At 38.7% G+C, this 14,874-nt stretch overlaps 1 protein-coding gene across 11 annotated transcripts in view; it reads right to left on the reverse strand.

Moving 5' to 3' along the window:
* CCDC91 (coiled-coil domain containing 91) overlaps positions 1–14,874 on the reverse strand; it is a 124,887-nt gene that overhangs the window by 92,924 nt on the left and 17,089 nt on the right. For 9 of the 11 annotated variants that reach the window (XM_015627043.3, XM_015627039.3, XM_015627031.3 and 6 more), the window contains 2 exons: positions 6,820–6,862; positions 6,636–6,714 (listed from right to left, as the gene is read on the reverse strand). In XM_015627043.3, coding sequence (XP_015482529.1) covers positions 6,636–6,714; positions 6,820–6,849 — 109 coding nt within the window. In that variant the 5' untranslated portion in view covers positions 6,850–6,862. Of the gene's footprint in view, positions 1–6,635; positions 6,715–6,819; positions 6,863–7,900; positions 9,602–14,874 lie in introns of those variants that run through there. The other 2 variants (XM_015627041.3, XM_015627038.3) reach the window with 2 other exon arrangements.

A 14,874-nucleotide genomic window follows, 5' to 3' on the forward strand; every position in this document is an offset into this window, starting at 1 on the left:
TTGTTAATAAACTGTCTTTATTCCTTTTAAGTTTTAAGCCTGTTTTGCTCTTGTTTTAATCCATATCTCATAACAGGAAATAAGTAGTTTCTTTAGTTACTAGTTTAAAACCACGACACACTGTTAAATATTGCAGAAGTACTCAGCACAAAACAGTGTGTACAATTGGCCTCAAGGCATTCTAAAGGACACACTAATTCTTGAATCCAGGCATTCTCTCTGTCCCATCTTCTTCAGCTCCCAGTTCTAGGACTCAGGTATAACATAGAGGAACATACAAACCTCATCAAATGATAAGAAGAAAGAAAACAGACCATAAGGGAGAAAAGTATCAGTAGGGTAACTGCAATGATAGAAGATTTGGATGTGGCCAAAAAAATAGGAAAAAAAAAAAATCACAGCTCAGCAGAAGATGGAAAGTTGGCTGAAAAGCCTAGAGGAGAGTACTTCAGCCAACAGAACAGGAACCATTTTAGGTGTTATAGGTATTTATAGTGTTATGATTGTAATTGTTAGTTTGTTGGTATGTTCTTGTTCTCCCCTATTAACTGTATTGGTTTTGACCCCAGTTGTCAATTATGTAAACCCCTCCCCTCATTCTCGAACCTTCCCTGCCCATCACCCTGGCCTGCCCTAATCCCCTATCCATCATTGTAAACCCGACCCTTTCTTCCAGAACCTTCCATGCTCCTCACCCCTAGTTCGGTTCGCGATTGGTTCCCTAGTTGCTGTCCCGCCCATGACATGTCCCTATTGGTTCCCAGTAGTGTAATCACCTCCCCTCACTCCTCCTCCCCTGATCCCTCATTGGACCCTGAGTTGTACCCTCCCCTGGGGATCGGGCGGTATATCACCTTGTGCACAGGTGTGTTGGGGGGCTCTCCTTCTTCGTTGGGTTGTGAGCTGCAGGGATTCAGGCTAGCCTGTCTTCCTACTCCTGTTGGTATCTTTTTTTTATGTCATCGAATAAAGGTTTGGCTACTTCTTCTAACATCCAGAAGAGTCCAGACCCTCTTTTTTGACATTAGGTAACAGCATTTTAATAGTTAACTCTTCTCCAGAACCACAAACTTTTGGCTTTCTTTTATGTATCTTAAGATAAAACTCGCCTCCCATTCCAAGTGTCTGCTTTCAAAGGCAGCTTCCTATAAAAATTACCTACTCTGCTAGCTCAAGTGGCAGTGAAGTACATAGAAGATGATCTTTTTGTATCTAAACAAACATTAAAGTCTCAGCTTTACGCTATCACTTAATGCCCTGAGTCTCAGTTTTAAATCAATTTCCATCTGAAGGAAAAACAACTAAAATAATGTATCAGGCAATTTCTGACTGAGCAGGCAAGTGGTTCTCTTACTAAAACTGTCAACTCACATGGAAAAACTGAGCATGATCCTTGTGATGAAAATGTTCAGCCTTTGGTGCTATTACCATAGCACGGGCATAGTTCACATATAAATAATTTATCTCAAAAAACAGCCACAGAGACTGCGTGTTGTGGTTTAAGAAAGTGGTTTTAAGTTAGGTGCAAGCTCCCCGGCTGCAGGGTGGTTACACTGGGAGGAGCCAATCCATAGGCTCATTTTGAAGAGCCAATCAGCTGCCTAGTTTGGAAGACTGACACCCAGTTAAACCACTCAAAAGAGCTAGCTACGCCTCCAAGGAAAAGCACGTTTAAAGATTAACAGAGTCCGGGAAAACTCTCTTGGCTTCCGGCCCTAGAACAGGTTGGCTTGGGCCAGCTGGGCATGGCCAGGTTGGCATGCTGCCTGGCTGGGATTTCTGCCACCGCTGGGCCGTGCCGCAAGGACTGCCCCAGGGCAGTGGGTGACTGCACAGCTGGGACTGCTCGGCTGAGGTTGGCGCGGCTGGGGTGCACGGCCCAGGCAGCGCAGCATGACTGAAGCTATTTCAGCATGGCTCGCAAAATGAACTTTGCTTACACCAGGCCAGGAGCAGCCATGAGGCCACCACCATCCCGGGGCCAGGAGCGGCCACGTGGCTGGGGCCCAATGGCTGGGATTGGAGCAGCTGAAGCAGCGCTGCGTGGCTACAGGTATTTTGGCATGACTCGTAATGGGCTTTGTTTGCTTAGCTGCTTTTAGCTGGCTATGCTGCGGACTGAAGGACAAAAGCAGCAGCATCAGTTTTTGGGTGTTTTTCCTCTTTTTCCCAGTGCTCTGCATGAAGGAAAGGGATGGGGTAGTGCCGGCGGCCTGCAGAGCATGCAGTGTCGGAAGAGACCACATGACCAACAGCGACAGGCAAGGGGAGCGGTCTCCCCGATGCAGAGCCTGGATCAGATCAACCCTTCAGCACTGCAGAACTCCATAAAAAACTGTTTCAACTGATAAAGCTTAAGAAGAAATAAACCTACGGATACCAGTTCTCTTCCAAATCAGAAGGAAAGGGAGAAGACACATAGAGAAAACATGGGACTCTGAAGTCAGTAAAGAAGGAGTCTAGTAAATTCTAGATGGGAGGGGATTGAGGAGATGCCTTAGTCTTAGGCTGAAATTCTTTTTGTAAGGCTTTGGAGAAGATATAATTGATACATCAGACTCTTTTTTTCCCTGTAACTCATGAAATGCATTGGGGGAATGTAGCGTTCTAACCACAGCCATGAACAGAGGCAGCAGTGCTGAAATAAGCAGATGTTGAAGTAATTTTGATCCAATGATAAATTTGAACAGAGAGAAATGAGAGAGATGAGAAAACTTGCCCCAGGAATATAAGAAGAAAACCTCTTCTCAGAGATAGATTAAAAGAACTTTTGGTTTTGTGCTGGAACAGCTCACATCCTTAAAAACAGCACCACAATAAGTTGACATGGTCCAGGAATACAGCTGTGGGAAGGCTATCAAAGATGGGAGGAACTTCATGATTGCAGATTTCTAGGCAGCTGCTATTCATAGAAATTAAAACCCACAAGAGAACTGTTTCTGTGGAGAAGTCTCCATGGCATGGCAAGAGAGACTCCTCTCCCTAAATGGACTGAAGAAAGACTATTCTAGAGGTGGTAAACTGACAAAGTCTGAGGTTTTGTCTCTTAACTTTGTCAGTGGGAAAGAAAAGAGGGTGTGGGAGGAGGAGAAGTGTTCTGAAGGTTTTATTCTAATTTTTCTTATTATTTTTCTTTAATTCTGTTAATAAAGTTTTCTTTGTATCCTTTTAAAGTTTGTGCCTGTTTTAACCTTCTTCTTATTCGTATCTCACAGCACAAAAATGAGTAAATATATTCTAGTAGGTGCAATGGCGCTTAGTCAGCACTAGACCTACTACACTGGGCACATATGAGGAATGTATACTTGCTGAGATTAGAGCTTTAGGTATTCATGTATTTTGGGGTGTCCAATCCTAGAGAGAAAACTCCATTTTTCAGGAGTTTTACATGGAATCTTCTACAATCAGGTGGAGCTTTCAGTAGTTCTAATTATATTAATGAATGCTTAGCATCTTAAAGAGGAAAAAAAAAACAACAAACCAGAAACAAAATCCCCGCTCCTTAAGTTGTCAAAATGAAACCTAGGAAATGAGCAACAACTGGTGAGCACTTCTGAACATTGTGGTTTAAAATTTTCAACTAAACACATGACCTTGCAGATGACAGGAAAAGGTAGCAACTGTCCAAGGTATCATTAAAACATTTTTTTTACAAAGCCTTCTTTTTACTTTTCAGCAATGTTAAAGATTCATAAATTAGACATTCATAGAATTACATGTGCTTTGTCTGTAATTCAAGCTCTCTTAATTCATTCCTCTTGAATACATACTGATGTAATTGCATTTTAATTCAGCTCAGAATTCACTTTTAAAGAGAACCCCTTAATAATTCCTGCTTAGCATGCCTTAGATACCCTAATGGAACAATTTCACACCCCCTGAAACAAAAACTTGCCTCTGTTGGAACTACCTGACCTGACTCCAACAAGCTAAATCTGATAGCCCTGAAGAATTTCCAAATCAATTTATTGTTCATTGATCAGAGTTGCAGCACTATAGGGAAAAGAAACATGCACTCAATTATAGGTATATCAAAAAGTCTTATGCTGGAGAAGGCTGAAATAAGATGCAGATATAAGGTATTCCCAGAATTGTACTCAAAAAGTATCTAATAATTTCTGAAGCCCTGGATTCCCAATATTAAGAATATTCTGTCATACATATGTATGCCAGGACCATGCAGTTTGTTAACAGAGGCAGAGATCAGGGACAGACTGCAATCTTGCTAACGCAAGGAAAATTCTGTGTCTTTATGCTGGTAATGAAGCTCAAACAATTATTAGAATTCCTTGGGGGATCAGAAATTCTGAAACCAAAACCAGGTGGATGAACGTGAATTGTTAAATCAACATTCCATTGAGTCTTCTCCTTTGTACTGAATTTCAGAATGAAGACATCAAATATCAGATGTATCACATGGGTAATAATTTGCTATGTGGATGTTACTTATATCCAGCAATTAAGATGTCATTTATGTTGTTAATTATATATACAAATTAATATGTGAGCAGGGCTCTGAGCAAAAGACCATATGATAATTATTTGACATACTTCTGTAGATTGTTGCAAACTACTTGTAGCACAGTTCCCCTACATGTAGGTTTCAGCTGTTAAAAATAAAAAAACCCAAGAAACAAAACTAAATTTCCTTCCTCACCTCCCCTTGTGATATTATAATTGTCTTGATATTACAATTCAAGGACACTTTCAATTATACTGTATACACTGAAAACTCTATCCCTGAACATTTTCAGTTTAAAGTAACGTTCTGGTAGAAAGTTTGAGTTTAAAACTGGTTTTGTGTCCACAGTGGGAAAAATCACCCTGATGCACTCTCAAGATGATTTCTGATAACTCACAGCACAAAGCTCTTTCCCATCTTTTATTCTTCCAAAGCCAAACTATTCTAGAAGAAAAGTAACTACACCTACTATCCTAGCATTCTAAATCTACAGCCACATGGTCCATACTATCAAAAAGACAGTAAGAAGCTGAAGACCAGTTTCAAGGGCAAAATTGCACTGAAATCACTGAGGCCTTAGAAATAATTTCTGAATTCTGCCTGCACAGTAAAAAAATATGGCCACAGGTTTCAGTGTTTTGCTTCATAACCTCCAAACATCAGATATGTAGGAAATTCACAAGATGAGTAACTCCTCCTCTGGAAAGTTCATCAAATCTTGGGTGTATGCAATGGTATCACCCCCCAAATTTATCAAAACCAACTCAATAGCATCATAATACATATGAATTTTTCAGCAAGCCTTACTAAGAAATTTCTAAGGTAAGACAAGAACATCTCTATATATAACATTGGGCAGGCAGACAATTCAGTTATTTCTATTATGTAAAACATCAATCTGCAAGTCAGTGCCGAAGAAACGCTTGACCAATCCTATTAAAACCTTGCCTATTGCAATAGACTAATTTATGCACAGCCAGATGTGCATGAAAAAGTCACAGACAGATTTTACAGTAACAAAATAACCAGAAGAGAGGAGTTTTCTTTTAATTTTGAAATGCTTAAAATACCTTGGTATAATATACCTTGGCCTAGGATTTCTGTGTCACTTAAAATCATACAAAAAACTTTTGTGTTATGTACGAATCATTTTAATTCTACACACTTCACAGGATTTTAATTGAGTCCACTGACAGAAACTGCACAGCTATATTTGATTTAATTTATTAAGCACATTAAGACATCTACCGAACTTAAGGAGTAATTATAAATGTCAGTCAAAATGACAAGAAGAATAATGAAATTACTTGGAGAAATAGCCTTTCCTTAGTATTTGTTTTCCTCTGTTTCAATGACAAATAAAACTAATTACTTTGTAATAGATGAAAGCCAGAAATAAATTAATAAAACCATTTTAAGAACATGATTTATAAAGAGCTCTTGTTGAGGAAAGTCCCTGCCTTATTTTGCATAATTTATTCTGCACAATACAATGTGGGTTGTTGGTTATTTTTTTCCCCTGATGCTGCAAAAGTGATGTTTCATTTTGTGAAAAGAGTGAAATCTAGACCATAACAAAATCAGTAACACCTCCAAAATCTTTTAAATCTACTGATAATATACATTTAACAATAAATTTTTATCAATTTCCTAAAATCCAGACAGGCACCAGGCACTTGTATAAATTAATAAATTAGTTCCCTAATGTTTCTGCTTGAGATAAAGATTTTGTAATGGATTTTTCAACTATATAAATGGCGTAAGTAAAAATGATCATTCTCATCCCCCTCCCCTCTTCCCCAAAGCAAGTAAAAGACTTCATCACAATCCTATTTTAAACTTTACTTTTTTTTTTTGTTTTCCAACAATTTGCAACAGATCTTCCACACTCAAAAGTAAAGAATATCCTTTGAGTGAAGAAGTCCCATTCCTTTTCTAGTGTATAAACTGAATTTCTCTTTCATTCCTCAATAAAGTTTAGCTTCGAGAAGTGCAGCTTTCCAAAATAATTGCTCAAGAACATTCTTATGCTCAAGTTATGACTGCTGGCTTATTTTATTATTTTATTGTATATTGTTTTATTGTATGTACCCTTCTAAGCATGAATTTTTACAGTGAGTATATAAAGACAGGAATAGAATATTGAGATTTTTTACAGAGAGTATGTCAATACCTGTTGGAAATGCTGCCCAAGCAATAGCAGGTGATGTGGTCTGCTTTTCACCGTTTCCAAACTCGTAACTCTCTGCTGCCTGGAAACAAGAAGAAATTGTTACATATTTTACAAAATGCTATAAATCTCCATAAAATAGTTGAAAATAGTTAAATTTCAAAGCAAAGTTACCCAAACAGCATACCTCAAATCCTCCAAAGTCATCATCATCCATCTTTTAGCAGGGTCTAGAATACAAAAGAAATCTGGATTTTAAAATATTTTCATAACCTTATCTCCCGCTCGCTCAGAAATGAACATTCAGTCCTTCCTTCCAGTCTAATGTCCACAGCCTCCATCATTTGTAAGTCCTAAAACAGATCAAGGGGCCTAAATAAGAACTTTTTCACACAGAGGATGCAAGGCCAAGGACTGCAAGATCTCACTTAAGAAGTACTTTTTTATTGATAGAGTTAAATACAAAAAATTGAGTATTTTACAACTAAATTTGAATGACTTCAGGGGAAAACATAAGCACTGCCCATAAATATAGTCCAATATCTTTTGAAACCAAAAATGCAGAAAAAGCTTTCTCATAGAGGAAGATGAGAAGATGTTACCTAAAAGTTATATCTAAAGATTTCAGGTATAGCAAACAGGTCCCCAGTTCCTCAACGAATGGTACTACAACCATCAGATAATCTAGTTTGGAGATGTATATATATATATGTATAAAAAAATAAAGAAATATGTAAATATGTCTAGAAAATAGGATTTCTCACCACCAGATTCCAAAATAATTGGTTATCTTTCCTAATAAGGAAAATAACCTATCTTAATTCAGTCATGACCTACCATGGACCTTACATAGTTTTGTGTTTATGATTTAAAGCATAAAAAATATTTTCCATTGTTAAATTGCTTTTCCAAATCAGTACTGTGATTAAATCCAACAAAGACTTCCTGCTTTTCCCATCTCTTCTTAGCTGTCTTGGCAACATCAGAACAAACTGCAGCTCGGGACAAGCCTGTGGCAAATTTCTGGAAATTTTTCTGCTACCACAGAGGTCCATCCCTAGGTTTCATGGAGGGGCTGATTAAGATTTTACAAACTGATCAGCACTTTTGACTTGTAGCCCTGAATTCTGTGGCATTTGGATATATTTATAGTTAAACTGCAGTTCCTTTTTAAAAAAGGCTGGCTAAGTTACTCGGCTAATGAAAGTTACTCAGGATATACAAATCTGTTGAAAGAAAGGTATTGGGTATTAACAAAATATATATACCTATAATCGTGAGATGTAAATTAAGGATGATCCAGAAACCTTTATGGTCTTCATAAGATGTTAAAATGTTGATAGAGCTAATTGACTTCAGTTAAAACAGTTTATAGGCTGGATAAACTTTCATTAATGCAGAAATGATGGAAAGGGACTGTTCACAAGAGAGTAGGTTGAGACTGGATGTTAGGAAGTTCTTCCCTGTGAGGGTAGTGAGGCCCTGGCACAGGTTGCCCAAAACAGCTGTGGCTGCCCTGTCCCTGAAAGTGTCCAAGGCCAGGCTGGATGGGGCTTGGAGCAGCCTGGTCTGGTGGGAGGTTGTCCCTTCCCTTGGACTGGGTGTTCTTCAAGTCCCTTCCAACCCACACCATTCTGTGATTCAATGATAAATCATCACTATCACAGTGTAAGTAGAAATAGTTGTTTAAATTGAAGTATTGTTCAACAGTCTCATGTGGTATAAAAACTAAGTATCTTTTTAGGGACTACGAGGCGTTTTGTTGGTGTTGTGTCAGCTGGGTTTTCTGCTGGTTCATTTTCCAAGAGAAAAAGAAGATAGTTGGATATTTTTTCCATCAGTTGTAAGGTTAATAGGTCAAGCATTCATGCACTCTATCAACATTCAGAGCTTTAATACATAGCTCAAGAATACAGCACATCTGTGCACAAATGATGGATGGAGATTGTGTGGACAGCACAAGACTGCAGATAGATACAGCACAAATGGAGAATGTCACTGTATTCATGCCAGATTCTGGGAAAATCACCCAAATTAGACTGGTGATTGACACAATCACTGCAGAACACAGTGTTCAGGTAGCAGGCAACGCAGTCAGTTGGAGAAAGTGAGCCTTTAGAAAGGCAAACAGATATTTTATCTACACGCTCTGTATCACATCAACAAGTCCTACAGGCTCTACACAAAGCTCCTTCAAAGCAGATTTTCTCCACAGTGCATGAGACATTATTCCCATCATCTCAGAACTGGTTATGTCTCAACCAAGGAAAGTATATTCAGCACTGTATTTTAAAAACACAAACTGGAACAAGTTCAGAGGAGTTCAACAGGAATTAAAGCAATTTTGGAACGGCATGCTAAAAAGGAGAGGCTCTAAAAAATATAAAAACCAAATAAAAATATAAAAAATCATGTTCTAAGAAGTGATTAACTACTTTGATTTCACTTCAAATACAACACTGACCTGAGGCAGTAAAGACAGAAGGCCCTGTAAAGAAAACATGTAAGGATTTCCACTTCTCCTTCAAGAACATTTATAAGAAACTATGCATAAATAAAAACAGAACTTTTGATAGAGAAAAAGAATGTAGGGCAGAAGAAAAACTGAAGAGCAACTGTTATTGAATCCATCATCTTTTTTATTGCATTTCATATACAGTTTTTAAAGTCTGGTAACAATCCCAGGATTCTTCTGACCTCAGATTACCTTTACCCACAAATTTTAAACACAGACATTTTGTGGCTGTAAGAGCATGATTTATGAATTTTTCCACATATCACTGCAATGGAATAAAAGATTAACAAACTCCAAGCAAGTCTCTGTAGTACCAATGGTGTTTTCACACCTAGCTGTTAATCCTCCAATTTCCAGTTTTTCACAAACCCCAGAAGAATTCCAGGTGTAGTGGTTTTAAAGCACTAGCTAAAAAAAAAAAACCAACACTAAAAACTTACTAATTTCTTGCTGTGAGATATGGATTAGGAGAAGGGCAAAACAGGCTTAAAATTTAAAAGAAATAAAAAAAAGTTTATTAACAAAACTACAAGAACAAGAAACGAGATTAAAACCTCCAGAAACCCTTTTTCCCCATCACCCAACCATTCCCTCATCTAATTGACAACAGAGAGACAAAACCTGGTGGTTAAAGCAGTCCCAACTATATAGTAGCTTTTTCATCAGTCTTTGTTGAGAAAAAGAAGTTCTCTTTTGTCATTTTATGGAGAGTTCTTCACAAGAAAACTGTTTTCTTATGGTTTTCTATTCCTCTGATGCCAGCTGCCCAGAAAACTCTGCCATCAGTCTTCTCCTCCCGTTTCACACCACACTGAGGTGTGTTCATGGGCCATGAACTCAAGGGGTGTAATTTTAAAGATACGTTATTTAAAGGCAAAGGTTCTCTTCATCTGTCTCTGTGATCATTTATGGGAACAAAATTTTCTCTTTTTCTCTTGGGGGCCACAAGTCTTCAGCAACTCTCACTTCTCTTTTTCTGTCCAGCATCTCATAGATCACAACTACTTCACCATTTACTCAGCTCTATCAATGGATACTTTTGCTCAGATCTACACTTTGAAATACTTCATTTCCCCCAAAATACTCTTTTATGAATTAAAGGAGTTTTTTCAGAACATTATCGTCCATCTCCATAGCTTTAACAAAATAATATTTCAGCTTATTAAAGCATCTCCTTTTTCTCTTCCCATCTGAAGCTTAATTCTTTTTTTCACTAACTCTGATAGTTCATGTTGTCTGTCTACATGTTGATCACTTTCGCGTTCTTTTCTCTGGAAAAAATATTAAATCTGCAGGTCTCATCTGGGTAGTGAAACAGTTAACATCTGGCTCAAGCTGTAGCAGGTATACATGGTGTCAGATTCAGCTCAGCAGCACTGTAAAAGCAGCAGACGCTGTTTTTTCCAGCCTGCGGCCATCTGTGTGAGCAGTGGAGGCAAGCAGCCATGGCCTGCTCTACCCCACGGTTAGGGTCCACGGCAGAGCACAGCCCCAGCCTGGGAGGAAGGAAAGACCCACAGGCTCCATCCCCCGCCCAGGAACTGTGTCAGGCCGAGCCCAGCCCCCGCTGGACCACATGGCTGGGGAGGGGGGAAACAGGAGCTAGCTGGAATTTTGTTACCTTTCAAAGCCAGAAACTAAGAGAGACAGAAATTCCTGGGCTCAGGTGTTAAAGGGTGCTGTTCACAGGTTGATCTCACTTTTCAATGGTCAAAACTACTGTCAATTCTAAGAAATGGCCAGTTATTGGCCAGGAGAAAAAAACTCCCATCAGCCTCCAGCAGCCTGAACTTCTGTAAGTGTTTCCTACTTTTTTTTCTTAAATTCAATCTATCACACCAGGCTACGTGATTCTCCCCCAGGTGAGAGAATTCTAGGTCTGTTTGCTCAGAGAATTCTAGGTCTGTCTGCTCTTTGGGTGTGTATAACATATTTTCATACAAATGCATGCACCTCGGTTTCAAAATGAAATCCTGATTTGTTTCCATGCTTTGTTTGCTGTGAACAAAAAAAAAAAAAAAATCTAAAAATTCCAGAAACTGTAAACTCAGTGTGTTTCACAAATATACAGGCAGCAGATTAGGATAGAAAGCATGGAATAAATCCTTAGGGATTCTAATATAAGACACCTCAAAAACTCAGAAGGATGAGATTCTCTTCAAAGAGTGTTGGTGCAAGAGTTTTTATTAGGATACATCTTTCCCAAAATATGATCTCTTCTTGCATAAAAAGGGAGCCTTCTACAGGGAAAAGGGCTACACCGATGCTATAGGAACTGTTTAGAAAAAGAAATAGGAGACATTCACAGTCCTCAAAGTGCTTTTAGCTCTAAAAATGTATCAACAATTCATTATAAATTTAACTGATAATGCTGAAAATATGAACAAGTACATAATTTCTCAATCCTATCCCTTATTCTCATGATGGAAATGCATTTCTGGTACAAGTAAGTAACAGCAGTAGCATAACACCTCTCCTTAGAACTGCAGTGAGCTTGGGAGCAAGTTCTTTTAATTAACCATCTATTCCAAAATGGGGAATCAGACTTTTCTTTCCTCATAGGGTAGCAACATTATTTGTGGCACCAGAATAGGAAAGAATACATTAAGTGCTGACAATCTTCAAGATTTGAAAAATAACAGAAAAAGACAAGAAAACCCACACAGTCTTACCATGACTAAATGTGGTCTCTTGAAATATGCCCGATACAGGAATTAAGTAACTGTAAAATTGGGCAACAAGAAGTCAACCTCAAAATTACAGAGTCATAAAAATTATGGTTGGAAACATAGACATAGTAGGTCATCCAGCCCAGGTCATTTCCAAAATATTACAGTTCTCAGTCATGTCCTAAAAGGCTTGAGAAGCTCTCCAGTCACATGCCGTGAAAAGAAGGAAACTTGCTATGGTCAATGAATATGCAAGCCACTTAATTTTGAGTAGGTTTTATCAACAAGTTTAATCCACCAAATGGAACAATAACTTCTGCCAAAATTCAGACCAGCAGGTCATCCAACCCAAGCTCCTGCTCAAAGCAGGGTCAACACTGCATTTCATATGAAGTTGCTCAAGAGTTTTTCCTGCATGGCTGGTAAAGCTTCATGATGAATTTATTCAGATTGATGTGCATACTTGAGATGCTCACAAGCTTTCCTGTGCCAAAAACAGTCACGAAAGCCTGGCCAGCAGCTTAAAACAGGTCAGGAGAACTTTGTGAAATGTGTTTACTTAACAGACACACCAAAAGCATGTTTTTATACACAGGAAGATCAAGAGCCAAGCTTAAAACAGGTCAGGAGAACTTTGTGAAATGTGCTTACCTAACAGACACACCAAAAGCATGCTTTTATACACAGGAAGATCAAGATAATCTAAAATTGTCTAAATTTGTAACAGAGAACAGATTCTGCCAGGTGCAATCAAGTAACTTCTGTAAAACCTGGCCTATAAGTTTGAGACCAAATTTTGTACATTTTAATGGAACAACTGACAGAATATATTGCTATTTGTTCTGCCAGAATGGTGTGTGTGGAGCTGCCCGAGGATGGGGCTGCTGTATTGTTATTTCTGGCAAACCCCAGGGGTGGGTAAATCCTATTTATGACAACCTATCAGTTTTACTTTTATTCTTATTTTCTAAATGCTTCATCCAATGTGTTCAGTCCAGAACAAGCTTATTAGCTGTTCCTTGATTGAACATAGACCACAGCATTTGAAGAATATATCTTTGGCTGAAAGTGCAGGATCCAAAATGTCTATCCAGGGTAAGCATGAGATAAAAAAACAAAGCAAAAAACAAACAATAAAACAAAAAAACCACTCCAATAAAACAAAACTAAAAAGTAGTAATTTAGAAAGCATGTACACTGGCAATACCTCTGTGATAAAGAGCAGAGCAGATAAATTTCTGTATGACCAAGATCTAACCAGCCAACATACACTTTTCCCCATGGCTCTTTCACCAAAACTCCAAGTACAAATTTTAAAACCGGAACAAACTTTCTTCTTTTTACCAAGGTGATACAGGCTTTTCTCCTGATCTGTACCAATCACAGCTGTAGGATAAGCATTTGGCATCTTAAAAACTTACAGTAGCTATCAAGCCATTAACTGGAAAAATTTAATTACCGAATACACATATCCCAAAGGATACCTAGCTCAAGAAAGACCAGAATATGAATGTACAGTTTAATGGAAACTAAAATTTGTAATATTTCCTAAAGAAGAAAAACCACCTTAGAATTCTGCATGCTGGGTGTCCTACCCCATTGTAAGACAGTGAAAACTGGGCAACATCAAAATATCAGTGCTCTCCATCACGTTCCAGTGTGGATTCCATGATAAAAAGGGACATGTGGGAAATCTCCCTTGTCAGGTAGCAGAGTGCTGGTCAGCTCCCAGAGTGAAAGGCACATTGACAGGGCTGTTAGCACCTTCATTTTAACAGGGGACAGAAGCCTGCCCACCTACACAGTGAATTAAGATACTTCAAGGTTATGGGGAAAAAAAAGACTACACAGAGCATGTCACAGCAATTTTCCCCTGGGAACAAAGGCTTGTTCATTTAGCCTGGAGAAAAAGAGACTCTGGGGGACATTATCAGTCTTTACCACTCACTGATAGGAGGGTAAAACCAGGTGAGGGTCAAGCTCCTCTCTGATGTACAAAGTAATAGAAGAGGAGATGGCCTCCAGCTGTGCCAGGGGAGGTTTAGCGTGGATAACGGGGAAAATTTATTCAGCAGAAGTGTTGTCAAGCAATGGAACAGGCTGCTCAGGGATGTGTTTAAATCACAATCCCTGGAAGTATTTAAAAGACGTGTAGATCTGGCACCTGGGGATGTGGTTCAGGGGTGGACTTGGCAGTGGGAGGTTAATGGTTGGACTCCATGATCCTGAAAGTCTTTTCTAACCAAAATTATTCTGTTATTTCACTGTGAGTACTAACTCAATAAACACTTAGTACATTATAATAATATTAAAACTTTTCTAATAGAAAAATGAAAAAAGCAAAAAAGTCAGCAGTTGCAAACCCGAAGTAGTTGCTTACATTACAATTGATTCTACTCAAGTCTATAGTGCTTTTAAGAAAAATGAAATCTTGGGCCACTGTAAGAAATTTTCTTCCACAGCCCAAAAAAAGCAGCACATTATTAAAGGAATCACAATTTAGTTTGCAAAGCTTCTCAGCACAACTCATGAGACCCAATCCAAAAGTAAGACCAGCTCAGGCACTGCCTAAAGCCACACACAGTCAAGTTCAGAATATATGCAAGGACTGAGACTTCAGTATAAGAAGGAGCAGCAGTCAAGCACTGGAGCAAGCAGAATTTTCTTTTCCTATTCATCTTTCTAGTCTACCCGTTGATCCATTTATTCTGAAAAGTGTCCAGAAGGCTTCAATGCTTAGAGAACAGCACATTAAGGAATTTGACAGTAAAAGTCAAGGATCAATTTACACAAAATAGAATTAGTAAACCAAATGACAATACCTCAAATTATTCTATCAATGCCTTAAGTTAAAAAAGGAAAGGAAGGAAAAGAAGGAAAGGAAGGGGAAGTAGGGGAAGGAGGATAGGGAGGGAGGGGGAGAGAGAGAGAGAGAGAAAGGAAGTGGCGGAAGGAAGTGGTGGAAGGAAGGAAGGAAGGAAGTGGCGGAAGAAGTGGTGGAAGGAAGGAAGGAAGTGGCGGAAGGAAGTGGCGGAAGGAAGGAAGTGGCGGAGGGAAG

The sequence above is a fragment of the Parus major genome, chromosome 1A (genome assembly GCF_001522545.3).
Source record: "Parus major isolate Abel chromosome 1A, Parus_major1.1, whole genome shotgun sequence".
Classification (NCBI taxonomy): domain Eukaryota; kingdom Metazoa; phylum Chordata; class Aves; order Passeriformes; family Paridae; genus Parus; species Parus major.